The following is a 27,926-nucleotide window of genomic DNA, read 5'->3' as shown; positions in this document are numbered from 1 at the left end:
CTACGGTACAGCCGCTGTTCTGATAACAGCGGCTGACAGCAGAAGCTCCTAAACGCAAACATTTATTTAACTCGTTCTGAATCACAAGAAATCATCTTCCATCACCAGGGTAAGGCTCAGTTTTGAATTCTTATTGATGTTTGTTTATTTAAATCTATGGACTGTCTTTTCGATAGTTTAAATGACCAGTGACTGTCCTTCAGTGTGTGTGTTTTCCCCCCGACAGTAGAATGTGAATCCTACTGGAGGGAACTCCCTCTAAGAGCAGATAATTCATTTCTGAGTCAGAATTACTTTTACAGAGGGAGAAATTCATCATTAAGGTTACAAACATCCACCTAATAGTGAATAAATATCAAGTATTCAAGGAGAAAAATCACCAGTAAACTCTGACTCGTGTATAAAAGCTGACTTCTTCCTGATTCCTCCGTGAATTATTCTTTACAGGGAAAAACCCAGAGTCACGGATCCAGATGTGCACTGAAAGATGTATTTCTGTAGCAGGCCCGGCGCCAGGAACAGTTTACTAAGGGGGCAAATATTTTTTCATATAGTGTGTAGTAGTGATGGCGGTCTGACAACGTGTTTCAAACAATTAACTGCGCCAACCACAAAACCACCACGGCCCCGAAGGTTGCTTTAGTCCGGGAAAATCATGTGGCATATTACCAGGGCAGCTGCGCTTTATCAGCACCCGTGCCCACCTGTTAACCCTCCCCTCCGATTTTCTCACAGACACGCGGTACAACCGGAAAGATGCCAAACATAAAACAACACACACAAACCTACAGGCAAGTCCTTTAAATTTAAAATACATACAAATAGCTCCGCGGCATGAAAACAAAACGCCAATGCAAGTCTAAGGTACTTGGCTCGGCGGCCAAAATCATCTCATCTCATTATCTGTAGCCGCTTTATCCTGTCCTACAGGGTCGCAGGCAAGCTGGAGCCTATCCCAGCTGACTACGGGCGAGAGGCGGGGTACACCCTGGACAAGTCGCCAGGTCATCACAGGGCTGACACATAGACACAGACAACCATTCACACTCACATTCACACCTACGGTCAATTTAGAGTCACCAGTTAACCTAACCTGCATGTCTTTGGACTGTGGGGGAAACCGGAGCACCCGGAGGAAACCCACGCGGACACGGGGAGAACATGCAAACTCCGCACAGAAAGGCCCTCACCAGCCCCGGGGCTCGAACCCAGACCTTCTTGCTGTGAGACGACAGTGATAACCACTACACCACCGTGCCGCCGGCCAAAATCATAATTTTAAAAAAAAATCAACAGACCCCGCGGCTGCACCAGTAATAGCCTTCCTGACTCGCACCGAGTCAACGCTAACCACTTAATCCGCGATCCCAGTTTAGGCGTGTAGGGGACTAAACACTCTGAAGTGATGAATTTTCACCCCCGCTGCATGGGGGGTGACGTCAACGACACATATTCTTACGCTATTTGCGCACAAAGCGGACCATATATGAACACATACACCGACATAAACGGAGATAAACTTAGCCTACAAAGAAAGAAAATGGATTCACAATATTGTGATTGAATTCATTTAATTCGGTGGGGGAAAGACTACTCCCGTAAACATTACAGGATATTGCAGAGACAGTGCACTTGTAAGTGTGCATGTAAAACCCCCGCCCGCCCGCATGACCCCGCCCCTTGTCCTTATCACAGGTCTGTGTGTGCGCGGCTGTGTCAGCATTTCACACACACACCCACAATAACTAGTCCCCAGTAGTTAGGATTGATACATATGTCTAAAACAGGGTTAACATTAAATTAAGGCTTTTTGAAATAATCCTACCTTAATACAGTTGAATTCTACGATTGCAACGTAAGAATCATAACAACCAATCAGATTTGTTCTACCGTGCCAGTTTTAGTAGTGATTTATGTGAAATGTATTTTTGTGCAATGCGCAACCACTTAATATTTCGTATTTGAAAATGCAAATTATTAATACGTCTATAATACATTATATTTTCCTAAGAAAACAATTAAGTGATCTGAGTCTCCGTTGAGGGGGCGGGGCTGTAGCCACGAGGGGGCAACGCCCCCTTTCAGCCCCCCATGGCGCCGGGCCTGTTCTGTAGCCTCTTCTCTTTACTAAAATAATCGAAAATGATGTAATTTAGTGACAGAGCAGGATTTTAGCTCCTGGCATTGTTTCATGAAAGCGAGTTGGATTTTGTTTATTCATGACTTCATGGCCAAACAGTACTGGGGTGGGTTTCCCGATAATCAGTCCCCCCAGGATTTCGCGGGCCTTTTTTGTGATTGTTGTGGGCTAAAATGTCTGATGTTGTGGGGTTTTTTTCCAAAAAATTGCGATGAAAGTTGCGGTGTTTTTTAGGTTTTTGTTGTGATTACATTGCAGGAGGAAGTGAAAGTTGCGAGAAATTGTTGCGATTTTCTCTTTTTGTGATTAAAATTGAGTGATATGTTAAATATTAAGTTATTACTGAAAAACTATTGATTAAAAAAACAAAGACACTGAGAAATGGTCCTATAAACAACTTTACCAATATAAAAGATTACCAGGACTACAAAAATGCAGAAAAATAGGCTTTACTTATCCAAATGCACCTGTTGGTTCAAAAGTTAAAGTGCAGAGAACCTCACAGCACAACATGAAGTTACCTTAAAATATAATATAAATGCCTCAGCTTTCATGTAAGAAAAAAAACTATTAATACTAGTACTGTGTGCAGGCAGTCTCTCCTGAAGACTAAATTAAACAATAATTATAAACTAATAAAATAAATGGCTCAGGCTTCATAGAAGAAAAAAAAACAATTTGAACAGAATCTAATGCTGAAGCTGCCTACCCTGGCGAAAAAAAAGTACTTTATTGTATTTAAAGTATATTCATATTTTCAATAGTATATTGAATATGTACTTACACAAATTGTACTTTTTGTAAATATATAAAAAGTATACTAACATCACGCTTTCACGCTAACACTTTTAACACACTTTAAAATAATTATACTATATTACACTTTATAGAAATATACTATACTAAAATATACTTTAAGTGAAAGTTATGAGCAATTTCTAAAGTGTACTTAGTGTACTAATTTCTAAAGTGTAGTATAATACAAACAAAGTACACTTTAATTTGACTAATTAAGCATATATTAGTACATATAAAGTCATATACTTAAAGTATACAAAATATACTTTAAGTTGTTCCATTTTAGCACATAAAAGTACTAGGGCTGTAACGATACACCCAACTCCCGATTCGAGTCGTATCACGATTTTTGACCCACGATTCGATACACCCACGATTTTTTTTAAATATGTTTTTTTAAAGTAGTAAATTTGACTCATTAACATTTACTTACTTACATGAACTATTTAATAACAAATAATTCAGACCACTGCAGAGAATTAGTATGTATGCAAAAATGAACAAATGTATCTATATCCAAAGATTGTTTTATTTCTCAAAATAATACTGTTGAGCCGGAAGCTCTGGTTTTTTCGGTTCAAAAAGTCATTTTTCCAAATCGTGTAAATCCATTAAGATTTTTTTTTTTTTGGGGGGGGGTATAGGGGTGGCTCTCTCACTGTCTCACTCTCATAGGGCCAATGAGTTTCTGTGATCATGGAAAACAGATGGAAATTACAGAATTTTTATAGTGAAACATTGCTCGCGTGTCAAAGTGTAACTGCCGCAGAAGGCTTCTGCGTAACTGCCGCTAACGCCCAAGCAGACATGCCTTCAGTGTTGCCAGATACTGCTGATGTTTTTCACCCCAAAATATGTTCAAAACCCGCCAAAAAGCACCTAAAACCGCCCAATCTGGCAACACTGCATGCCTTTCCGGTCAAGGCAGCTTTGTCGATGATTGTGATTGGCTTGTGGCACACCTAGCCAGCCAGTGAGCTGCTTGTTTACAGATTCACTCCCCGCGTCGCAACCAGAATGGCGACCGCTTAAAAGAAATGAATGCTCTGGTGGCCAAGGACGTCATATGGTTGCCAGTGGCGAGTGTGGACGTTGCGTGACTCACAGAAGATTGTCGCAGGTCGGCGAAAAAACGACTTACTAATAGATATAAAAAATAAAAGTAATTTAAGTAAGTTTAAAATGTAATTTAAATAAAAAGTAAAGTATTCATAAATTGAAGTTTGGAAGCACCTCTGTTTTTGGGCTGAGGAGAAGTTTGAAAGGGTGTACCGTGATTCTGCCTTCTTGTATCTCGACACGGATCGTGGCTCTGCGTATCGCGATTTCGATACGCATATTGTTACAGCCCTAAAAAGTACACTAAATACACTTCAAGTTGCACTTTTCTACAATTTAATTACAATTAAAATATATTTAGTACAAAATTAGTTATTCCAAAATAGCATGCCTCAAGTTAACTAATCATAAACACACTTGAAGTATATTGATGATTAGTGTGGCTTCAAGTACACAAAAGTATGCTAAATTTTAGTACACTTAGCACATTTATTTTTCACCAGGGTAAACAATGGAAAATAAAATACCAATGTCACCAACGATTGGTCAAATTTGCGGGAAAGTTGTGGTGATTGGATATAATTGCAACACCGCCCTGAATTCGCGGGGATTGGTTGAATTTGCGTTGAAGTTGCAAATCGTGAAATCCTGGAGGGTCTGGATAATGTTACACTTTCGGGCTAAAAGAACAAGTTTAAAGATGCTCTTAAGCAACAAACTTTGTCTCTGTACTTGGTTTTTCCAAACACACTTGGAGGAAGGACTCTTCGTAAGAGCTCTGCAACATGCGTGCTCATGAAAAGCATTCGTAATGTAGTTTCTAATCGCATTAGTAGTGGCTAAATCCAGTCGATGATGTCACATGGACTTCCTATTACGCACTTCCTGTTTCCTGAGTTGTTCGCGCCGAGTCTTTTTTCCCGCGAGTGCCGGCGTTAATTACTAATCCTTTTTTAACTTTTTTTCTATAAATAAATTTCCAGTATCGTCTTCATTTTTATCATACTGTCGCTTTCATTTTTGTACTTTTCACTTTCGCTTTCCTTTTTCCGTTTTTTTTCCCCGGTTTTTTCTCTTTCTTTTTTCGGAAGAACCCCGAGACCGGAAGCTTTCTTTTTTTCTCCTCCACAAGCGGAGGCCATCTGATCTGCTTTAATATCAACAGATCTTCATTTAAGGTACGTGAATCTTTTCATCATGGCACACCTTCAGCCTGTTCAGTGTGCTGAGTGCAGGATGTTTAGTCATTCTTCCTCCGTCACTAGCGATAGCTCTATTAGCTTTACTTGTGATAAGTGCAGATTAGTTAGCTCTCTGACGGAGAAGATTTCAGTGCTAGAAGCGCGTGTCCAGGCTTTAGAGCAGGTTAGTGAGCGTCAGAACAGTGTAGTTTCTGTTAGGGAAAGTCTGGACGCCCTAGGTGGAGTTAGCAATCCCCCAACTCCGGCATTAGAGCCCTTACAGCGGGGCGAATGGGTGACGGCTCGGCGGCATAAGCGTAGAGCCAAAGCTACCGCAGAGGCTCGCCCACGGGAGCACCACTCCTCTCCGCGTCACGTGCCGAACAGGTTTGCTCTCCTTAGTGATGCACCCACTGAGAAACCTGAAAGAGCTCTGGTTATAGGGGACTCTATCATACGGCACGTGAAATTAGCTCAGCCTTTAGGGGCACCAGCAGCTTTAGTCAGGTGTATACCGGGAGCCAGGGCGCTGGACATAGCAGGTAATCTTAGGGTCCTAGGCAAGCACAGGTTCTCAAAGATAGTTATCCATGCAGGAGCTAATGATATACGCCTTCGTCAGTCTGAGGTTACTAAGAGTAACTTTGTAGAGGTGTTTAAATTAGCGAAGGCGATGTCCGATGCTGTAGTATGCTCTGGCCCCATCCCAATGCGGCGTGGCGATGTAGCTTACAGCAGGTTATGGTCGCTGAACTGCTGGCTGTCCAGGTGGTGCTCTGAAAACAGTGTGGGCTTTATAGATAATTGGGCTAATTTTGAGGGCACTGCTGGCCTGTTAGGGCGGGACGGTATCCATCCCACTCGGGAAGGTGCTGCTCTCATTTCCTGCAGCATAGGTCATAGTCTCAGAACAGGCCTAGTTAATTTCTGACAATCCAGAGCCAAGGCCAGGGAGCAGACGAACAGGCTAAACCGACTGTCTGCTAGCTGCACAGAGTCGTCACTCAGGGCCCACTACATCGAGACTGTGTCTGTTCCCCGAGCTCAACAAAAAGGTAGAAATTTTCAGAGAGTTTGTTCCAGTAACCTAATCAATATAAAATTAGATCAGACTGACTGTACAGCTGCTGCCAGCACCTTTGATCTAAAGGTGGGGCTATTAAATATTAGATCTCTTACATCTAAAGCGCTAATGGTTAATGAACTCATTACTGATCAGGAGTTTAATGTACTGTGTTTAACAGAAACATGGATTAAGCCAAATGAATATATAGCATTAAATGAAGCGAGTCCTCCTGGATACAGTTATATACACCAGCCTCGTCTAACTGGCAGAGGAGGAGGCGTCGCGGTTATTTATAACGATTATCTAGGTGTAACACACATACCTGGTTATAAATTTAATACATTTGAAGTTCTTCATACTCATATAATGTATGTAGCCTCAAAAAATAAGTCTACCCAGTTAATTCCATTGCTTATTATTTACAGGCCCCCGGGGCCATATTCTGAGTTTCTTTCTGAATTTGCAGATTTTATCTCAGATTTGGTTATTTCCTTAGACAAAGCTTTAGTTGTCGGAGATTTTAATATTCACTTTGATAACCCAGAAGACCCTTTAAAAACAGCGTTTGTGTCCATCTTAGATTCAGTCGGGATTAAGCAGAATGTCATAGGACCGACCCATAATGGTGGTCACACCCTTGATCTAATACTAACATTCAGATTAAACGTAGACAATATAGTCATACTTCCACAGTCTGAAGTTATCTCAGATCATTGTCTCATCTCATTCAAAATATGTCTGAGTAATAATATATGCACCTCACCACGCTACTGTATTAAACGTACTTTCACGTCAACTACTGCACAGAGCTTTATAAATGATCTCCCAGAGCTGTCAACTTTGCTTGGGTCACTGTCAGCCCCTGCAGAACTCGATCAGGCAACTGAATGCTTAGAGTCAACATTCCGCCATACTTTAGATAATGTAGCTCCTCTAAAAAGGAAAATGGTCAGAGACAAAAAATTAGCACCCTGGTATAATGATGACACTCGCACATTAAAACAGACCACTCGAAAATTGGAACGTAAATGGCGTCAAACAAAATTGGTAGTGTTCAAATTAGCTTGGAAGGAGAGCTTCCTGAAGTATAGAAAAGCTCTTAGTGCTGCGAGATCAACATATCTCTCCTCCCTAATAGAAGATAACAAAAATAATCCTAGATTCCTATTTAATACTGTAGCAAAATTAACCAGGAATAAGTCCACTATCAACACATGCACACCTGCAGTATGTAGTAGCAACGACTTCATGAATTTTTTTAATGACAAAATTGAGAATATCCGACAAAAAATTCAAACTACTAATTTAAGGTTAGACAATGAAAGTGACCTTGTAGTTAACAATATAACTGTATCAGATCATCAGTTAGAATGTTTTACTCCCCTAAAAGAAACTGAATTACTCTCATTAATCTCTACATCAAAAGCCTCAACTTGCGTACTAGATCCCTTACCGACACATCCATTCAAACAGATAATGCCTGGAGTAATTGAACCGCTTCTAAAAATAATAAATTCTTCTCTTATGATTGGCTATGTACCCAAATCCTTTAAACTAGCAGTTATCAAACCCCTGATTAAAAAACCTGACCTTGATCCCTGTCGGCTGTCCAATTATCGGCCAATATCAAACCTCCCCTTTATCTCCAAGATCCTTGAAAAAGCTGTGGCACAGCAGTTATGCTCATATTTACATAGGAATAACATCCATGAAATGTATCAGTCAGGATTTAGACCTCATCATAGCACAGAGACAGCACTGGTTAAAGTAGTAAACGACCTACTGTTGGCGTCTGATCAGGGCTGTGTCTCGCTACTTGTGTTGCTTGACCTTAGTGCAGCATTTGATACCATTGATCATTCCATTCTTCTGGATAGACTAGAAAATGTTGTGGGAGTTAAGGGAATGGCCCTCTCCTGGCTCAGGTCTTATCTAACTGATCGTTATCAGTATGTCGATATAAATGGTGATATTTCTAGACGTACCGAGGTAAAGTTTGGTGTTCCACAAGGTTCTGTCTTGGGTCCACTGCTTTTTTCTCTATATATGTTACCTCTGGGCGATATTATTCGTAAACATTGTATTAGTTTCCACTGTTATGCTGATGACACACAGTTGTATGTCTCTGCAAAACCTGATGAGAGACACCAGCTTAATAGAATTGAGGAATGTGTTAAGGACATTAGACACTGGATGCTCGTTAATTTCCTTCTGCTTAACTCTGACAAGACTGAAGTACTTGTGCTAGGACCACATACAGCTAGAAGTAAGTTTTCTGATTACACAGTAACTCTGGATGGCCTTTCTGTTTCTTCACGTGCAGCAGTAAAAGACCTCGGAGTGATTATTGACCCCAGTCTTTCATTCGAAACTCACATTGATAACATCACCCGGATAGCTTTCTTTCATCTCAGAAATATTGCAAAGATAAGAAATTTAATGTCATTGCATGATGCAGAAAAACTAGTTCATGCTTTCGTTACCTCCAGGTTGGATTATTGTAATGCCTTACTGTCTGGATGTTCCAATAAGTGCATACCGTAAATCCTCTAATATAGGCCGGGGCCTTTATTTCACTCAAGTGCATCTTGGTCCAGGCCATTATTGGAAGGAGGCCAGAATTAGAGGCAGGCCTCTATTTCTATTTGAAGTCTCACGTTCGAGTCAAGTTGATGCTTGGTTGCCTGGTTACCACCAGACCTACCGGTAATCACAATCAGGGGCGCCTGCAGGGTTGAACTGTAAGGTACGCACTAGCGGTGTAATCCCCCCCCCCAAAAAAAAAAAAACGCTTGCGTGCTGCAGTTTCTATGAAGAGTCGATCTATAGGCTTATACACAAAACAACGATAGAACTTTAACTTGAAATTGAACAATAGCCTTCCATGAACACAGGCTGATATTTGAACAACATATGTGAACTACACACGACAATAAACAATAAACTCTTTATAGCCTCGATTAGAATCTAGTGAACTTGCTCAGCACTACCGCACGCACGACTCTGACACACACTGTAGCGCAACGTGGGGTACAGAGACTCGCTGAAAAACTCCTCGGGTATTTTTCTGAGTTTACCGAAAATCAGAGTAGAAGGAGCCACCCACCCTCTGTCTGGTTTGAAGCGGTTCTGTAGGACATTGAGCTTTACAGAGTCCGGTGCACATTTTAAGGCATCTGGTTGAAGTTTACCTATGTCTGATAAATCTGATGTCAGTGATAGCGGGCTGACTCGTGGCTCATTAGTAAAGCTATCTGATGGCTCATTTGTCAGCAAGGTGGAGCAACCATCTACTTCTGATCGTAAGGGACATGGGGGAGATGTAGGTGTTCTTATATGAAATTCACTGGATGTATGGCTAGTTTCAAACTCAGAGGTAGATGAAGGCAGTTCCCTCAAAGGAACTGAGCTAGCATCCAGCTGCAGCGTACTGCCGCTCGGTTGCGGAGGAGTGGAAGCTGCCGGTGCCGTGTTACTAGCTGATACTGGAGAGGACTGGCAAGCAGATGACACCCCTGGATCACTGCTTTTGGACTTTTTCGTAAAAGTCTGAAACAAGCTCGTTTGTTTCAGGGTTCGTTTACTCATTTTTGACTCGCTTCTCAATAAATTCTCGCACAAGCTCTGACTGCTGACGATTGTCTGTCTCCGTTTCTCAAAACTGGAGAGAATCTCAGTGGTGCAAGAAAAGTATATCTGCATTGACCAATGAGCTTTCTTGGTCACGCACACCCCGCCCACTCCTGAAGCACACAAATGCGCCGGCACACACACGTCTCTCTCTCTCTCTCTCTCTCTCTCTTTCTCAAATTATGTTGCATTGCCAAAGCATTCAGGTAACAATTATAATTTAAAAAAAAATCTCTCTCTCCCCAAGGTACGCCTAGTGCGTACGGCCATACGCCTGGCGGCGCCACTGATCACAATTGTCTTTCAGATCGGAACGATTGTGTAAGGCCACTATGATCTCAGAAACATCGTTGGTTATAGCCCCGGCCTGTATTAGAGTCCGGCCATTATTTACCTCCTCCGACAGCGAGACCGGCCAATATTAGAGTCCCAGCCAGTAATGGAATACAGGCCAGTATTAGAGGATTTACTGTAAACAAGCTCCAGTTAGTTCAAAATGCCGCAGCAAGAGTCCTTACTAGAACTAGAAAATATGACCACATCACGCCTGTCTTATCCACACTGCATTGGCTCCCAATCAAATTTCGTATTGATTATAAAATACTACTATTGACCTTTAAAGCACTAAATGGTCTCGCACCACAGTACCTGAGTGAACTTCTGCTCCTCTATGACCCGCCACGCCTACTTAGATCAAAAGGTGCAGGCTATCTGCTGGTACCTCGTATAGTGAAGGCTACATCAGGGGGCAGAGCCTTTTCTTACAAAGCCCCACTGTTATGGAACAGCCTTCCAAGTAATGTTCGGGAATCAGACACAGTCTCAGCATTTAAGTCTAGGCTGAAAACATATCTGTTTAGTCAAGCCTTTTGTTAATGGTGTTTATGAGGTAAAGGAGTAGATCTGGAGGGTCCTCAGACATAGAGTGTTTTGGTAAACTGGGATGTATGGATGCTGTCAGTCCCCACTCGCTTGCTCACTCGAGTTTGTTGACGGTGCAGTGGCTGGCTGCTTTATGTCCCGGGGCTCCCTCATGCCTGTGTTACCTTCTGGCTCTCTCCTTTTAGTTATGCTGTCATAGTTAGTTGCCGGAGTCCCTGCTTGTACTCGGTGCAATATGTATACTGTTCCTACTTATTCAGGTGACATTGGGCATACCTAACCACCTGTGTTTTCTTTCTCTCCCCCCCCCCCAAATCTGTCCCTCTGAGTTACATGGAGTCAACAGGAAATCTTTTGGTGGAGACGGTGGGGACCTCGACTGGCTATCGTAGCCTGCAGGGAATCGGCCGTCAGACATTCTGTCGCATGTCCCAGACCCGGTGAAATGTAACTGAATTGTCTTGGCCAGGCCTAAGAGTCCCATCTGCATCTCATCATTGCTGAGGAGTGTGCTCCCATCACCCAATCAAGCATCCAGCCAGAGCAGGTCATGATATATTTTTTACCATATTAACATGCCATTGTGCGTCATGCCTGATGTAAAGACTCTCGTCTCTGCGAGCCTACCACACAGATTTAATACTTGTCATTTTTAGGGCATACCTAACAACGTGTTTTCTTTCTCTCTCCCCCCCCCCCCCATCTGTCCCTCTGAGTTACATGTTGATCCTGGGATTGAGATGCTGGCCTCTTCTGCCCCTTGGACCTGCTTGATCCATCCTGGTGCCCTGTGTCTGGTCGGAGTTTTATCGCCCCACTCCTGTGAAGGACGGCCCCATGAGGACAGTTGAGGGTTATACCTGTTAAAACTGTTAATATTATAGTCAGGCTGTCTGTTGTTGCCCAAATGAGGATGGGTTCCCTTTTGAGTCTGGTTCCTCTCGAGGTTTCTTCCTCATGTCGTCTGAGGGAGTTTTTCCTTGCCACCGTCGCCACAGGCTTGCTCATTGGGGATAGATTAGGGATAAAATTAGCTCATGTTTTAAGTCGTTCAAATTCTGTAAAGCTGCTTTGCGACAATGTTTATTGTTAAAAGCGCTGTACAAATAAACTTGAAACGGCATTTGTTTTTCACCAAAAAGCAATGAAATATAAAGTGCTTAAAACATGATAATATATTGTATCGTTATTACATATATTACTATAGGCGGCATGGTGGTGCAGTGGTTAGCACTGTCACCTCACAGCAAGAAGGTTGTGGGTTCGAGTCCAGTGGCTGACGAGGACCTTTCTGTGTGGAGTTTGCATGTTCTAACCGTGTCTGTGTGGGTTTCCTCTGGGTGCGCTGGTTTCCCCCACAGTCCAAATATGTGCAGGTTAGGCTAATTGGTGGCTCTAAATTGACCATAGGTGTGTGAGTGTGAATGGTTGTTTGTCTGTATGTGTCAGCCCTGTGATGACCTGGCGACTTGTCCAGGGTGAACCCCGCCTCTCGCCCACAGTCAGCTGGGATAGGCTCCAGCTTGCCTGCAACCCTGTACAGGATAAGCGGTTATGGATAATGGATGAGCATATAAAATATAATAACTAATTTTTCCATTTTTGGACAATAATATATTTTTTCCCAAGTGTATTTGTTTAATTAAATGAACAAACGTTCGCATGAAAGAATGAGCAAATAATAAGCTAAATACCATGTACCCGCGCATTTCACTACCACCAAATCAAGAGCTTAATCAAGAGTGCAGAAGAAGTAAGGAAAAAGTGGCAGGACTTCTCCAGCCAATCAAAGAGGAGGGGAGCAGAAGTGAGGAGAGAGGGATAGGGTGACCAGTGGTGGCGTGTCCACTGTGGCTCCCCTGACCCAAGAGGATGAACGGGTCCTTGCAATACTGGGGAAAACAGCCACAGAGGGCAGATCTGGAGGCATCGATGTCTATTGGAAGGAGGAATCTAAACATCATCTGCCTCCCCAGACCACAGTGACTCCCCACCCACATGGCCCCACTGCCTCCTCATCTCCTGAACCCTCTCGGCTGCCAGTCTACAGGCAGTCAGAGTCCTGCTGGCCAAGAGCTGGACCAGTCAGTCCAGCTGAGAGCTGGTCAACACTGAAAAGGAGCCACTCCAGTTACTCCAAGACCTGCATGACCAAAGGGAGCAGCACCATCAGGAGCAGAAGGGCCTTAAATGGGCAAAACTAGACCTGCTGGTCAGACAAGTGGAGTTTCAGAGTGGATTTGCTGGAGTGCAGCCATCGTTATTTCAACTGTTCTCCACAATGCCAAGTTGGCAATATTTTGCCCTTATAGTTTTAGTACAATGTTAGAGGCACAGAAATTTGTTTCATTTCTGACACTAAATGAGATAATCACTCACCTAATGGAGTTAAATTTGATTAAAATATGGCAATATCAATGTGACATCATGATATCCATATGTAATTCCATAACATAGAAATATCTTCATAATGTTCTGCATATATTTATTTCCTAATTAACTCGATATACTTGCAATGTACAAGAAACATAATTGAATACAGACAGCAGATTCAACAACAGTCTCTGCCTGTTGACTGTGAGAGTCCCTCGGAGGCATATGCGCATTCTCTGTATTCGTCTGTGAGTGAGATCTTAGAGATTCTTTCTCGTGAAAGAGTGATCCAGGTCCATTGTAACCAGAGTGAACTAAGGCTACATCCACACGACAACGGCAACGAGATTTTAAAAAAAATATCGCGTCCACATGGGCAACAGATCAGTAAAATATCAAGTACATATGGCAACGCAACGCTTGCTGAAAACGATGCAATACACATGCCACACCTCTATGTGCGCTGTAAGACGGTCCCATCGGAGACACCAGAACAATAGAAGAAGTAAGGACGCATGCGCATAAACCCCTTCTTCTACCCGGCGTCATAGACATATAAACATAGACGCCACATTGAGCTGGTGGCCCGTTGCTGGGATACGTCAGAGTGTCCGCCATATTGGATGCGGCAAATCTTCCCTGTAAACCAATGCAAGTAAATGGACTGAACTTCATAAAGCCCCTTTCTACAATAATATTTAACTCCATGCCTTTTATTCACCCATTAAGACACACACGTATATATTTGGGAAACAAACAGGCATCAAAACAACACATATAACTTTTAATGTGATGGTTATAAATAGTGTGCGAAATACCCGTCAATATTCCGTGGGAGGTGTGACCTAAACTTTTTTTTTTTATTCCGCTGCTACTATCGTAGGCTACTAATGATATCTACACATCAAGGCATGTTTTGGAGCTCAGCGGGGATCGTGTAGAATAATGTGCTGTGCTTACGCTGCTGAAGCCGTGCCGTCTCCGCATCACTTTCATTAAATGCCGTGCAGATAGGCTATAAAATGTCTCCAAAAACAATTTTTGCAATATACAGTGCTATACTATATGGAAAAAAAATTCAATTAAACCATATTACAATGGGATTGCTCCATGTGATTGCTTCACAGTCTAACATGCTTCCAATCTCTTCTATTTTTAAGTGTGTCATCACCATCTGACAGCTGGTGGTGAAATTGGTTGGGTGGGCTATGAAATGAATTATAAATTTATTTATAAATTATAAATTGTTTGGAGACAGGTTTCACCGAGCAGCTATTATGCGCGAGACTTCATATTAGCCACAAAGTCAGAAAAATCTGTTCATAAAATTACGTTATAATGACCAAATACAATGAAAAGTATTTTTCCAGTCTCACCTGTGAAAGGTAATCCCATGTGATCTCGTTTGGACGGTAAACCTGTTGGTACAGTTAAACGCAGCACATGAATGAGGCATCTTTATTCTCTGCTTTGCCCCATCCAATATGGCGGCGAGGATGACGTATGATTCTACGCGGAAGGCAGCGTCTGTGTTTATATGTCTATGCCTGGCGTGAAGCATTCACAGTCATGTGGTTGTGACGTCATCGTAAACAAATCCGTTCTACTCATCTAGACGACTTTGCAACGGTGCCGTTGCCAGATCTTCCACTCTGGAACCCGTTCTCAAAAGATTTTGTTTTGGGGCACCCAAAACGCCGGTGCCGTGTGGACGCCAGGCCGAAACGATAAACAATTTTATCAGATTCACCTGAATCCATTGCCATGTGGACAGGGCCTAAAGGACTAGTTTGGCACCAGTGGTGTTCTGGAAAACCATGTTAGCTTAACGATGGATCTTAAGAGGCAGTTAAAGAGGCTCTTGGTGTTAAAAGGCTTTTAGGAAACCCAACCCTGTACACTTCTGTTTAATTTTCCCCTCTTTTCTAATATTCATTTCTGACTGACATGTTGTGGGAGGAATATGTGGCTTTTTAGAAGATTGAGCACAAACATCTTGCACTGGTTAATCTATAGTTAAAATGACACATTTACTCAATAAATAATTACAAATCTGTATTCTGCACAACTCCACACTGCAGTTTTAAGCAATTTTACTGTTGGTTTTGACCTAATTTATGTTTATTTAATGAAATGAAAAATGTTTATTCGATTAAATGAGTTGATTTTAGTGAAAGTATCTCCCAAATAAAACAAAGCATCAGGTAGAAAAACATTTGTTAAAGCAGCTTTACACTCGGTGATCTCACTTGTTCTCACCACATCACATTCGTTCCACTGAGACTAAAGTCAATCCACAGCAAAGTTCTCTCTGTATGTGGAAGTTCATAAGCGCTGCTCTGACACTCGTCTGAACTCCACCCAGAGGAGGACGGCGAACTGATGGAACAGATTCAGAGCTGATTGTGAGACACATAGAAACATGTGGGATTGTAAATAAAAGGGATCTGATGTTTTTTTCAGGGCATAAAATCGCCACTATGACACCGAGCACTAGTTTGTATTTATATGAGTCTGTTTTCTGCACGAGCTAATTTCCTTATCGCTATGATCTAAGAAGAATGTAGTAACTTTCTTTAATCACAGGCCTATTGCTTGAGGATCTTCATCAGATAATCTGACGTGCAGAACACACACTCTCACACAGTCTGCTGTAGATTTCAGAGCAGAGTTTATTGGGATCTTGTGCAGTGTGATGAGGAATAATTTTATAAGAGCGCTGAAATCACTGGGTTTAGGTGAACATGCTCTGAAATTAAATCATGACTCGTGTAGTAAATGTGTAATATCACTACAGCTGTGTGTGAAATCAGGCAGATGTAATGACACTTTTGTTTATAACCTGCTTTTGCTTGTTTGTTTGTTTGTTTGTTTCAGAAACTCTGTAAACACTCCACATGAGTCTTACAGGCATCATGGCTCTCCTTTATATTTCCATCTTATGTTTCGCTGCCTGTGTGGGTGAGTGAGCAGGTTCTATAGGACCAACAGCACATCATTTCTGAACATTAAATAAAAAATATATATATATGCTACAAATAAAAAATAAATGCTACAAATCATGTAGATTGTAATGTTTCCCTCCACAGGCTCCATCAGTGCAGATGATCACGTTACTGTATCAGCTAAAGTGGGTTCCACAGTCGTCCTGCCATGTAACCTGAAGAATGTGTTCACAGAAACATCACTGATTCGGTGGAAGATCGGTGAAGCGTTTGTGTTTGAGCGAAGCAGTGAGGGTACAGCAGAAGGTCCAGGATATGAGGGACGTGTGGATGTTCCTGAGGATGAGCTGCTGAAACGAAACTGTTCTCTGGTGTTGAAGAACGTCAGAATCACTGATGATGGTGCCACTGATAATAGTGTCTACAAATCTTTTGTGATGGAACACGTGGACAGAAATAAAACACCCCCACAAGTACTCAGCAGGGTTAAACTCTCAATTTGTAAGTAAATCCCGCAGTGTAAAATATTAACTAATTACAGAAGTCACAGCGAATCAGATCACACAGCTGGAAATAAGGAACAGCAGCACCATCTACTGCAGGGACGCATTAATACATTATTTAGAATGAACAGATGATGTGTTAGAAAAACACACAAACACAGACATCAGTAAGAGGTGCAGGGTTTTATTTTCGATAAAGCTTGTCAGAAAGTTTCAGAGGGATCTGGTTGAGATTAGAGGTGAGCATCAGGACTGAGATCCTGCAGGACGCAACAATTTAAACTCCTGAGCGAGAGGTTTTTACTTTCAGGTGGGCGGAGCAAGCGGTCGATCAAAGACACAAAGCCTGTTAGAGCCATAAAGAGGTTTTATCAGGAGTTGAGGAAGATGCTGTAGTTCCACTCCAGATTTCTGGGGTTTTTTTTATCTTAATTATTATTTTTGTCACAATAAAAAAAAAAACAAGTTGCACCTTTAAAGTGGTAGGCATGTTGTGTAAATCAAATGGTTCTAACCCCAAAAAATCCATTTTAATTCCAGCTTGTAATGCAACAAAATAGGACAAAGACCAAGGGGAATGAATACTTTTGCAAGACACCGTATCTAAAGACATTCTTTACTGTAAAACTGCTTTGTTGTATATTCAAAAAATTAACATCTAAAATTCTGAGTTAATCCACAACATTACTACTGCATTATACTACGACTCTTGTATTATCCTACTGCATTACAGTACTACATTATACAACTACATTATTTTACTGTGTTATATTACTGCATTATACTACATTATACTCACATCTTTCATTTTGCATGAAAAAAGAAGAATCATGAAAAATTCCTCAGGTTATATTTGTTGCCTTTATATCTTATGGTTCAGCAGCTGTGTGTTTGAGCATTTAGTTTCATTAAACAAATAAAAGCACAATGTTCTTCACATCAGATAATTTCCTAAAAGGTTTTCTCATCTCTACAGACATGCAGATCATATCAGCTCAAGTGGGTTCCACAGTTGTCCTGCCGTGTGAATGGAGAGATCCGTCCATCCAAACACCTTATGTTGAGTGGTATATCGATTCTGAGGTTGTGTTTGAGCGAAAGGGTAAAGAGTCATTTCCAGGTGAAGGATATGAGGGTCGTGTGGACGTTCCTGAGGACGAGCTGCTTAAAGGAAACTGTTCTCTGGTGCTGAGGAACGTCAGTGTTACTGATGAAGCCATCTATAAAAGCTCCATGCTCGTGGAACACACAACGGAACAGGTCTTGGTCCAGAAAGTTAAACTCTCAGTCTTTGGTAAGTGGATTAGTCTCAGATGATCCTGAGTATGACACACATCAGGACACAAAGTTTAAAGTTCATAGGCAACGATTTTAATTTTATGCACATTTGAAACTTTATATGTTAAAAAACCCTCTGTAATTTTTTTTCTGGTCCCAAGAAGTATTGTTAATAAGTAATAATTAAAATAAGTTAGTGTGGCTCATGGTGAATTTCTGTTCGGCTATTTTTGTGACCACTCGGCGCGTGACGTCATTGAAGCCAAACAAACCGCTTGAGTTGAGTCCACTTCCGGTTACTGACATTGTTGTCCGGCTTGAGTGCAGACGTGCGTTCAGGAATTTCCAAAAAAAAAACATGCCTTACTGTTGTGCAGTGAACTGTAACAACGGGACCGGTTCAGGGAGAAGTTTTTACCTTTTCCGAGAGAGGAGGAGCGAGTGGGTTGGCTTTTTCCAAAAAGGGAGAAGAGGCGGAGTGAGTGGGTTGGCTTTTTCTGAAAAAGGAGAAGAGGCGGAGCGAGTGGGTTGGCTTTTTCCAAAAAAGGAGAAGAGGCGGAGCGAGTGGGTTGGCTTTTTCCGAAAAAGGAGAAGAGGCTGAGCGAGTGGGTTGGCTTTTTCCAAAAAAGGAGAAGAGGCGGAGCGAGTTGATTGGCTTTTTCCGAAAAAGGAGAAGAGGCGGAGCGAGTGGGTTGGCTTTTTCCGAAAAAGGAGAAGAGGCGGAGCGAGTGGGTTGGCTTTTTCCGAAAAAGGAGAAGAGGCGGAGCGAGTGGGTTGGCTTTTTCCAAAAAAGGAGAAGAGGCGGAGTGAGTGGGTTTTCCTGAAAAAGGAGAAGAACCGGAGCGAGTGGGTTGCCTTTTTCCGAAAAAGGAGAAGAGGCGGAGCGAGTGGGTTTTTCCTAAAAATGAGAAGAGGCGGAGCGAGTGGGTTGGCTTTTTCCTAAAAAGGAGAAGAGGCGGAGCGAGTGGGTTTTTCCTAAAAATGAGAAGAGGCGGAGCGAGTGGGTTGTCTTTTTCCTAAAAAGGAGAAGAGGCGGAGCGAGTGGGTTGGCTTTTTCTGAAAAAGGAGAAGAGGCGGAGCGAGTGGGTTGTTTTTTTCCGAAAAAGGAGAAGAGGTGGAGCGAGTGAGTTTTTCCTAAAAACAAGAAGAGGCGGAGCGAGTGGGTTGGCTTTTTCCGAAAAAGGAGAAGAGGCGGAGTGAGTGGGTTTTTCCTAAAAAGGAGAAGAGGTGGAGCGAGTGGGTTGGCTTTTTCCGAAAGAGGAGAAGAGGCGGCGCCTGAGGGTTGTTTTTTTCCGAAAGAGGAGAAGAGGCGGAGCGAGTGGGTTGGCTTTTTCTGAAAAAGGAGAAGAGGCGGAGTGAGAGGGTTGGCTTTTTCCAAAAGAGGAGAAGAGGCGGCGCCAGAGGGTTGTTTTTTTTCCAAAAGAGGAGGAGAGGCGGAGCGAGTGGGTTGGCTTTTTCCGAAAAAGGAGAAGAGGCGGAGCAACAGAGTTGTTTTTTTTCCGGAAGAGGAGACGAGGCAGAGAGATTGGATTATGTGCGTGAAACAAAATCAAGCAGTCAAAGAAGAAACGGAGCAGCAACGCTCAAGCAAAAAGGAGAAGGTTGGAGGGAAACATTTTTACTTTTGCTTGCAATTGACAAGTCAAGAATCCTGAGGGATCCTGTACAGTCATTGTGGAAATGAGACAAAGGGATATTTCCTCGCTTAGAGTCGGCTATAAATAGTATAATGCCGCGGATGGCAGGCTAATGTGGCCGACCGGCGCGCTGTCCAGTAATCGTTCCCTATATCCACTAGGGAGGGCGGTTTAATTATTCTTCAAAAGGGCTCTTATTTAGTATTATGATGAATGTAGGAATTTATCATAACTACCAGGATAAATCGTTTGGGCGCGAGTCTTGTTGAGGTCCGGGGTCACCGCGATCAGAGTCGGCCGAGTCGCTGTCCGATTCCGAGGCCTCACGGTCAAACCAGTGAGCCACATTCACCGATTGCTTTGCAACGGCCATAGGTTCATACATATATGGTTTCACCTCTCGTTATTCAATTTGGAGAGTTCCTGCTTCAAAATTGCTATCGCTTTCAGACATTTTATACAACCTCTCACGACCAAAGTCCATACACATGTGCTTGGTTCGCAAGTAAACACAGAGCTGCTCCCAGTCTGTTTGGCTTAAATGACCTCACGACGACGCCCCCTGGCGGTGAAAGTGCGCATAAGTGAGATGTAAACAAACCTTCGGAAATTGGTCAAAACAGTATATTTTTAACCGTTTTATTCAATTTTAGGGTGCAAATTAGACACTAGAAAGATTGAATTCGCTTTTTGGGTCATTCTTCTAGACAATAAGGTTGATATTCTACGTTTCACCTCCGACCCTTGCCTATGACCTTTAAAATGCCTGGCGAGGGTCTTTCTGTGTGGAGTTTGCATGTTCTCCCCATGTCTGTGTGGGTTTCCCCCACAGTACAAAGACATGCAGGTTAAGTTAATTGGTGGCTCTAAATTGACCATAGATGTGAATGGTTGTTTGTCTCTGTATCAGCCCTGTGATGACCTGATGACTTGTCCAGGGTGTGTCTCGCCCATAGTCAGCTGAGATGGGCCCAGCTTGCCTGCGACCCTGTAGAACAGGATAAGTGGCTACAGATAATGGATGGATGTTATTTGTGTCACACAAAGGATTTTTTTTTTTAACTTTTGAAGTGTTAGCGTGATGTCAATTCAATCCTCATCTAAAAGCCACATGAGCTGATTAAGTATTAAAATGGTTCTTAATCCGATCACTCTGTTATAAATTTGAGATATATTAGGGATGTCCTGATATGAGTCGAAGGGTTTTGTGACGTTTTGGTATCAAAGTTGATCCAGCCACATTCAGATGGATTGAGATGGTTTGTTTGTTTGTTTGTTTGTTTGTTTGTTTGTTTAAGTCTAATCCATATCTGTTATTTCCAACCACAAATCAGAAAAAGTTGGGACAGTATGTTGAAATTGAAGTTAAAAATGAAAATGATTTGTAAATAATATTTGATCTGTATTGCATTCGAAACAACACAACAGCACATTATTTAATGTTTTGCCTCGTGATTTTTATTTCCAAAAAAAACACTTTTCTTACATTAATAGCATTTAGCAGGTGCTCTTATCCAGAGCAACATACCGTACAATATGCCCAGGGAGCAGGTGGGGGTTCTGTGCCTTGCTCACAGGTACTTTATCCATTTCTGCAGGCCCAGGGAATTGAACCAGCAACCTTTTGGTCCCAAAGCTGCTTCTTTAACTATTGGGCCATGGCTTCTTGTAACATGACTCAAAGAAAGTTGGACAGTAAAGCATTTACCACTTTATAATGTTTCTGTTCCTTCTCACAACACTTAAAGAATGTTTATGGACAGAAGATACCAAGTGATGAAGTGTTTCAGGTGATATTTTTGTCCCATTCTTCCTGCAAACAGGTGTGCAACAGTACAGAGTTGTCATTGTCATATTTTTAATTTCTAAATTTTCCACACATTCTCTGCTGGGAACAGAGAGGACATGCCCTTTTCTTCCACAGCCAGGCCTTTGTAATGTGTGCAGAATGTGGTTTTGCATTGTCTCATTGAAATCTTCCTGGAAAAGATGTCGTCTTGAAGGCAGCATATGTTGCTCCAAAATCTCAGTGTACTTTTCTGCATTAATGCTCCATCCCAGAAGAGTAAGTTACCTTTACCAAGGGCACTGACCCAACCCCATACCATGACACACCCTGGCTTTTGAACTTGTTCCTGGTAACAGTCTGGATGGTCCTTTTAGTCTTCAGAGCACACGGTGTCCATTTTTTCAGAAAAGACCTGGAATACTGATTCTTCTGACCACAATACACATTTCCACTGTGTGATAGTCCATCCGAGATGCTTCCATGCTCAGAGAATTTGACAGCACTTCTGGACACAGTTAGCATAAGGCTTCCTTTTTGCACAGTAAAGATTTCACTGGTGTTTGTGGATGTAACACCGTATTGTAGCTTGATAAAGGTTTACCAGAGTAATCCTGAGACCATGTGGTTCTATCAGCCACAGATGAATGACGGTTCTTGATGCAGTGCTGTCTGAGGGATTGGAGATCACAGGTGCTCAGATTAGACTTGAGCCCTTGCCCTTTATTTACTGAAATTCCTCCAGGTTCCTTGAATGGTTTAATGATATTATGCATCATAGAGGGTGAAATATCCAAATCCCTTCCTATCTTTCTTTGAGGAACATTGTTTTTGAGGAACACATTGTTTTGAGGAACACTTCAATAATTTTCTCATGCATTTGTTGACAAACTGGAGCTCTTCAGCACATCTTTGCTCCTCAAAGACTGGGCCTTTCCTGGATACTGATTTTGTACCAAATCATGATTACAGTCACCTGTTTCACATCACATCATTATTTGTTTGTTTTACCTCATTACTAGCTCTAAATTGCCCCCATCCCAACTTTTTTGGAATGTGTCACAGGTCTGAAATGCAGGAATGGATGTATATTAACAAATGAAATGAAGTTGACCAACAAAACATGAAATATCTTGGGTTCATTCTGTCTGCAATGGAAAACAAGTCAAAGTCAATTTAGAAATCACTACTTTCTCTTTCTGTCCCAATCACTATTCTGTGCTGCCAACAATCAGCATGCCTAGGCTCCTGCCTTTGCCTGCCACCCAGCTCACAATACACCCGACCCAGTGCCTATTCTTGCAGATGGTGAACCCACATGGTGGCAGCTACATGTAATTTCTTCGGGCTATGCCCAGCCAGGCCCATGGGCCAAGGCCCGGCCACCAGATGCTCACTGGTGAGCTCCCCTCCCAGGTCTGACTCCAGGAGGAGGCCCCAGTTTCCCACTCCCAGGCAAGGTGCTGCAGCTGCCATTTCATCAGGCTCAAGAATTGCTCTTCATCTGGCCCCTCCCCTGGAACTAATATGCCTTGGGAGACCCTACCAGGGGCTAACACCCCCGACAACACATCTCCCAGGCTCACCAGGACACCAAAACCCCTCCACCATATTAAGGGGGCAATTTTTCAGAGGGGGTAAAACTGTGGCTGTTCTTTGTGCTTACGCACCAAACAGCAATGCAGAATATTCAGCCTTCTTGGAGTGTCTGGGTGGTGTCCTGGAAAGGGTGTTGACTGTGGATGCCATAGTTCTCCTGGGGGACTTCAATGCTCACATGGGCAATGATGGAGAAATCTGGAGGGGGGTGATTGGGAGGAACGGCCTGCCTGATGTAAACCCAAGTGGTGTTTTGTTGTTGGACTTCTGAGCTCGTCATGGATTGGCCATAACAAAGCAAAAACCCAGGTGTGGGAGGAGTTTGGGGAGGCCATGGAGAAGGACTTTCGGTTGGCCTGAAGGAATGGCAAAGCATTCAGTGACTCAGGAAAGGGAAGCAGGGCTTGCCTCAGGCTGTGTACAGCTGGGGAGAACTGCTGACCCGGACTGGGGATATTGTTGAACAGTGGAAGGAGCACTTTGAGGAACTCCTGAACACATCCTATATGTCCTCCCTGGAGGAGGTGGAGTCTGAGGACTCGTGAGAAGCTTCACCCATATCTCTGACAGAGGTCACTGAGGCAGTCAAGAAGCTCCTTGGTGGCAAAGCGCCAGGGGTGGATGAGATTTGCCCTGAGATGCTGAAAGCTCTGGACATTGTTGGGCAGTCTTGGCTGATACACCTCTTCAGTGTCACGTGGAGGTCAGGTACAGTGCCTGTGGAGTGGCAGACCAGGGTGGTGGTTCCTCTTTTCAAAAAGGGGGACTGGAGAATGTGCTCCAATTATAGGGGTATCACACTGCTCAGCCTCCCCAGGAAAGTTTATTCCAGGGTGCTGGAAAGGAGGCTCTGAATGATTGTCGAACCTCAGATCCAGGAAGAGCAATGCAGATTCAGTCCTGGCCGTGGAACGGTGGACCAGCTCTTTACCTTGGCAGGGTTGTTGGAGGATTCATGGTAGTATCACCAGCCAGTCTACATGTGTTTTGTAGATTTGGAAAAGGCTTACAACCATGTCCCCAGGGGCTCTTGTGGGGGGCACTGTGGGAGTATGGTGTATCGGGACCATTGCTATGAGCCATCCGGTCCTTGTACAACCAAAGTGTGAGCTGTGTACAATTTCTTGGCACAAAGTCAAACATGTTTCCAGTGTGTGTTGGACTCCACCAAGGCTGCCCCTTGTCACTGATCCTATTTGTGATATTCATGGATGGGATCTCAAGGTGCAGCTGGGGTGAGGAGGGTGTCCAGTTTGGGAACCGCAGAATTGCATCTTTGCTTATTGCAGATGATGTGGTTCTACTGGTTTCTTCAGAGCGTGACCTTCAGCAAGCACTGGGATGGTTTGCAGCCACGAGTGAAACAGCTGGGATGAGAGTCAGCACTTCCAAATCTGAGCCCATGGTTCTCTGCTGGAAAATGGTAGAGTGCTCCCTCCAGGTTAGGAGTGAGTTACTGCCCCAAGTGAAAGACTTCAAGTATCTCAGGGTCTTGTTCACAAGTGATGGTAAAATGGAGAGTAAGATGGACAAGTGGATTAGGGCAACGTCAGCAGTAATGCTGGCGTTGTAGCGATCCATCGTGGTGAAGCGGGAGCTGAGCAGGAAGGCAAAGCTTTCAATTTACCAGACAAGCTACGTTCCACCCCTCACCTATAGTCATGAGCTTTGGGTAATGACTGAAAGAATGAGATCGCAAATACAAGCAGCTGAAATGAGCTTTCTCCGTAGAGTGGCTGGGCTCACCCTTCGAGATAGGGTAAGGAGCTCAGACATCTGGAGGGATCTCAGAGTAGAGCCACTGCTCCTTCATGTCAAAAGGAGTCAGCTGAGGTGGTTCAGACATCTGAATAGGATGCCTCCTGGGTGCCCTCCTTTGGAGGTTTTCCGGGGACGTCCAACTGGGAAGAGACCTCTAGGTAGACCCAGAACATGCTGGAGAGATTATATATCTCATCTGGCCTGGGAGCGCCTTGGGATCCCCCAGGAGGAACTAGAAAGCATTGCTGGGGAGAGGGATGCCTGGAATACCTTGCTTAGCCTGCTGCCACTGCGACCTGTCCTCAGATAAGCTGAAGAAAATGGATGGATGGATGGATGGATGGATGGATGGATGGATGCTTTCTTTTCTTTTCTTTTTTTTTGCATTTTCCATACTATCCCAACTTTTTCTGATTTGGGGTTGTACCTCATTGCTTTGTTTTCTTTTATTTGTGTAACTGTCTCTAAGTCCACAACTTCTACAGCATGCAACAGTAGAGCATGTTATAAGAAGCTCACCTGTCATAAAACATCTGCGTTGTGGAACTGTTTCAAAACTAGAAAACAAAAATAGCACAACAGCCACATGCACTGTACGAAATACCAACAGAGCCACTTTAAATACAACCAATGTAGTCAAACATTTGAAGAAATACGGCGAGTTCACTCAGGTCACTCAAGAAAATACTTCTCCAAAGCAACAAAGACTGGAGGATATTTTCAAAGAGATGTTTCCTCAGAACAACATGGCAAGAGAAATTACAGAGACATTAGCTGAACTTATTGCTCTGTATGACCAGCTAGTCCCTGTTGTAGAGAATGGACATTTATGTCAACTTCTGGAGCTTTTGGAGCTGCAGGACATCATCCACTTCACTGCCATACAGGACCTTTACAATAATGTTCATGACCACTTGTAAGATCCATCTTACAGATGGGACTGCAGTCAGTTTTACTGCTGACATTTTGATTTTAGATGTTCACCCAGTGTTGTTGCTTCACCTTACTGCACACTGGATAGACTCCAGATTTAATTTAAAATGTGCAGCCACAGGTATTTATTGGGTATTTAAAATGGCTACCTGTGTGTGACTAATACGTGATCATTTTCCAGGAAAGTCTGTTCCATTTCAGAAAAACATGATAGGAGAAAAATCGTTATGGAGGTTTTGTTTCATTTGTTTGCTTGTTTTTTTTTTTTTGTAAATGAATGATGTGTAAGCTTTTTATGAATAAATTGATTAGCTGTAACCTCACTAAATTTACTACTTATACATTTCTATTTAAATATGCAGACAAAACATAATTGTTATTTTATAATCAAACAATAGTGTTCGATCTTTTAAGTGTTATTTATTATTGTGTTTGAGGTTCACTGTCCTGGACATATTGACTCAGATCTTAAAATAGATTTAAAATGCAGGAGCGGACTGGGAGAAACACCGGGCTGTATTATTTATGAGTTTCAGTGTTCTTACAGTTATGAAGTAGAAATATTTATAACTGTAGAGGAGAGAAGAGTGAACGAGAGACTTGTCTCACATTTTTTTTCCTTTTTCCTCTACAGAAAAACCTGAAGAGAGTAAAGAAGACCCACCATCTAACTCGGGTGAGTAAATATCAAACCAAAGTTAAATAAATATAAATGATGAGGATTGCCATTATATTTGAAATTTTATCAGATCAAAGTTTATCACATTTCTACCAAGGTACCATTTAAGATTTTATTTGATAATGATGTTTAGAATAAAGTATTTCTCTGTCTCCAGGTGAAGCTGGAATAAACTGCCCTTGCCTGCTGATCCTCCTCGTGTGTTTTCTTTTCTCGCATTGAGGAAACATCAGTGTGATCTGTCTGAGTACAGAGACATCTCTGAGCCCAACAGAGCCACAGTACAGAATCGACTCAGTTAGGAAAAAGGAAAAAGAAACAAGGAAGATTTCAGTGTATGTTTTCTACATTTTTAACAGCCATACCTCTGTGAGGTCCATCAGCACATTCCTGATTGATCTCCACATAAAGCTGTGAAGCTGAAACACGACAATATCAGCACATGAGAGAGACTCAGTATGACCAAGAGCTTTATACAAATCAGAGCTCGTAACAGGTGCTAGATTCTCCTGTCTATTTTATCTATTCTTTAATCCAGTATCTATCTCATGTGTTTTTAGTGGAGGTGTCTACATTTGTTGTTGATTTGTTTTGTCTATAGTAGTTCTTATTCCATTACTTTTGAACAGGTTGCAACTTCCTGATAATGAGCCACATACACACTCTAATTTATTCCTTCAGTATAAAGAAGCTGGAAAAGTTCAGGAAGTGTGTTCACCCTGTAAGGGGACATATTGGGAAAAACTCACTTTCTCAGAGCTTGTGCTCCGATATCTTGAGCCTGCCAACCTACAAACTCTGAAATAAGACCAAGTCCATTTCTTTTTGGGCTGCATATTTCAGAAAACGGGTTTCAACAAGATGTTCAGATTTGGCTCTCTTTTTTTGTCACAAATAGAGCTCATTAGAATAATCCCACCCCCACATAATGAGTATCTCCACTCATGGTTTGAGAACTGCCATTGTGTATGAATATTTATGATGAAAGTGCGAGCTGATTGGCTGGTGGAAGAGGGGGTGGGGTGAGCAGTGACTCATTATCATTTAAAGGAACAGGTACTCAAATTAGCCCATGGGGGAAGCTATGATCTAATGGTTAGAGAAGCAGCTTTGGAACCAAAAGGTTGCTGGTTTGATTCCCTGGACCAGCAAGAATGGCTGAAGTGCCCTTGAGCAAGGCACTGAATCCCCAACTGCTCCCTAGGCTGCTCTGGGTATTTTGTATGTAATAATGTAAAAAAGCACAACTTTATTCATCACACACTTGTGAAATTCCTCTCTGCATTTAACCCATCTGAAGCAGTGAACACACACATGCACACATACCTAGAGCAGTGGGCAGCCATGCCAACAGCACTCAGGGAGCAGTTGGGAGTTAGGTGCCTTACTCAAGGGCACCTCAGCCCAAGGCCTTCCCATATTAAACTAGCCACATGTCTTTGAACTGACCAATCTGACCAATCAGGATCCAGAATTCAACAGTGCTGTGATACAAATAAGAATAATAATACAGTCGTACTTGAAAGTTTGTGAACCCTTTAGAATTTTCTATATTTCTGCATAAGTATGATCTAAAACATCATCAGATTTTCACACAAGTCCTAAAAGTAGATAAAGAGAACACAGTTAAAAAAATGAGACAAAAATATTATACTTGGTCATTTATTTATTGAGGA

The 27,926-nt window shown here is 42.5% G+C and overlaps 1 protein-coding gene across 1 annotated transcript; it reads left to right on the top strand.

Moving 5' to 3' along the window:
* LOC132875092 (butyrophilin subfamily 1 member A1-like) lies at nt 1-27,805 on the top strand. Its single transcript, XM_060911703.1, has 6 exons — nt 1-109; nt 16,007-16,090; nt 16,219-16,575; nt 17,554-17,871; nt 26,206-26,247; nt 26,408-27,805. Exons 2-6 carry the CDS (start codon nt 16,027-16,029, stop codon nt 26,470-26,472), a joined length of 846 nt encoding a protein of 281 aa, XP_060767686.1. The 5' UTR covers nt 1-109; nt 16,007-16,026; the 3' UTR covers nt 26,473-27,805.
* The last annotated feature ends 121 nt before the right edge of the window (nt 27,806-27,926 follow it).

Source organism: Neoarius graeffei, chromosome 2, assembly GCF_027579695.1.
Source record: "Neoarius graeffei isolate fNeoGra1 chromosome 2, fNeoGra1.pri, whole genome shotgun sequence".
Classification (NCBI taxonomy): Eukaryota; Metazoa; Chordata; class Actinopteri; order Siluriformes; family Ariidae; genus Neoarius; species Neoarius graeffei.
This window is presented reverse-complemented; position numbering and strand designations above follow the sequence as displayed.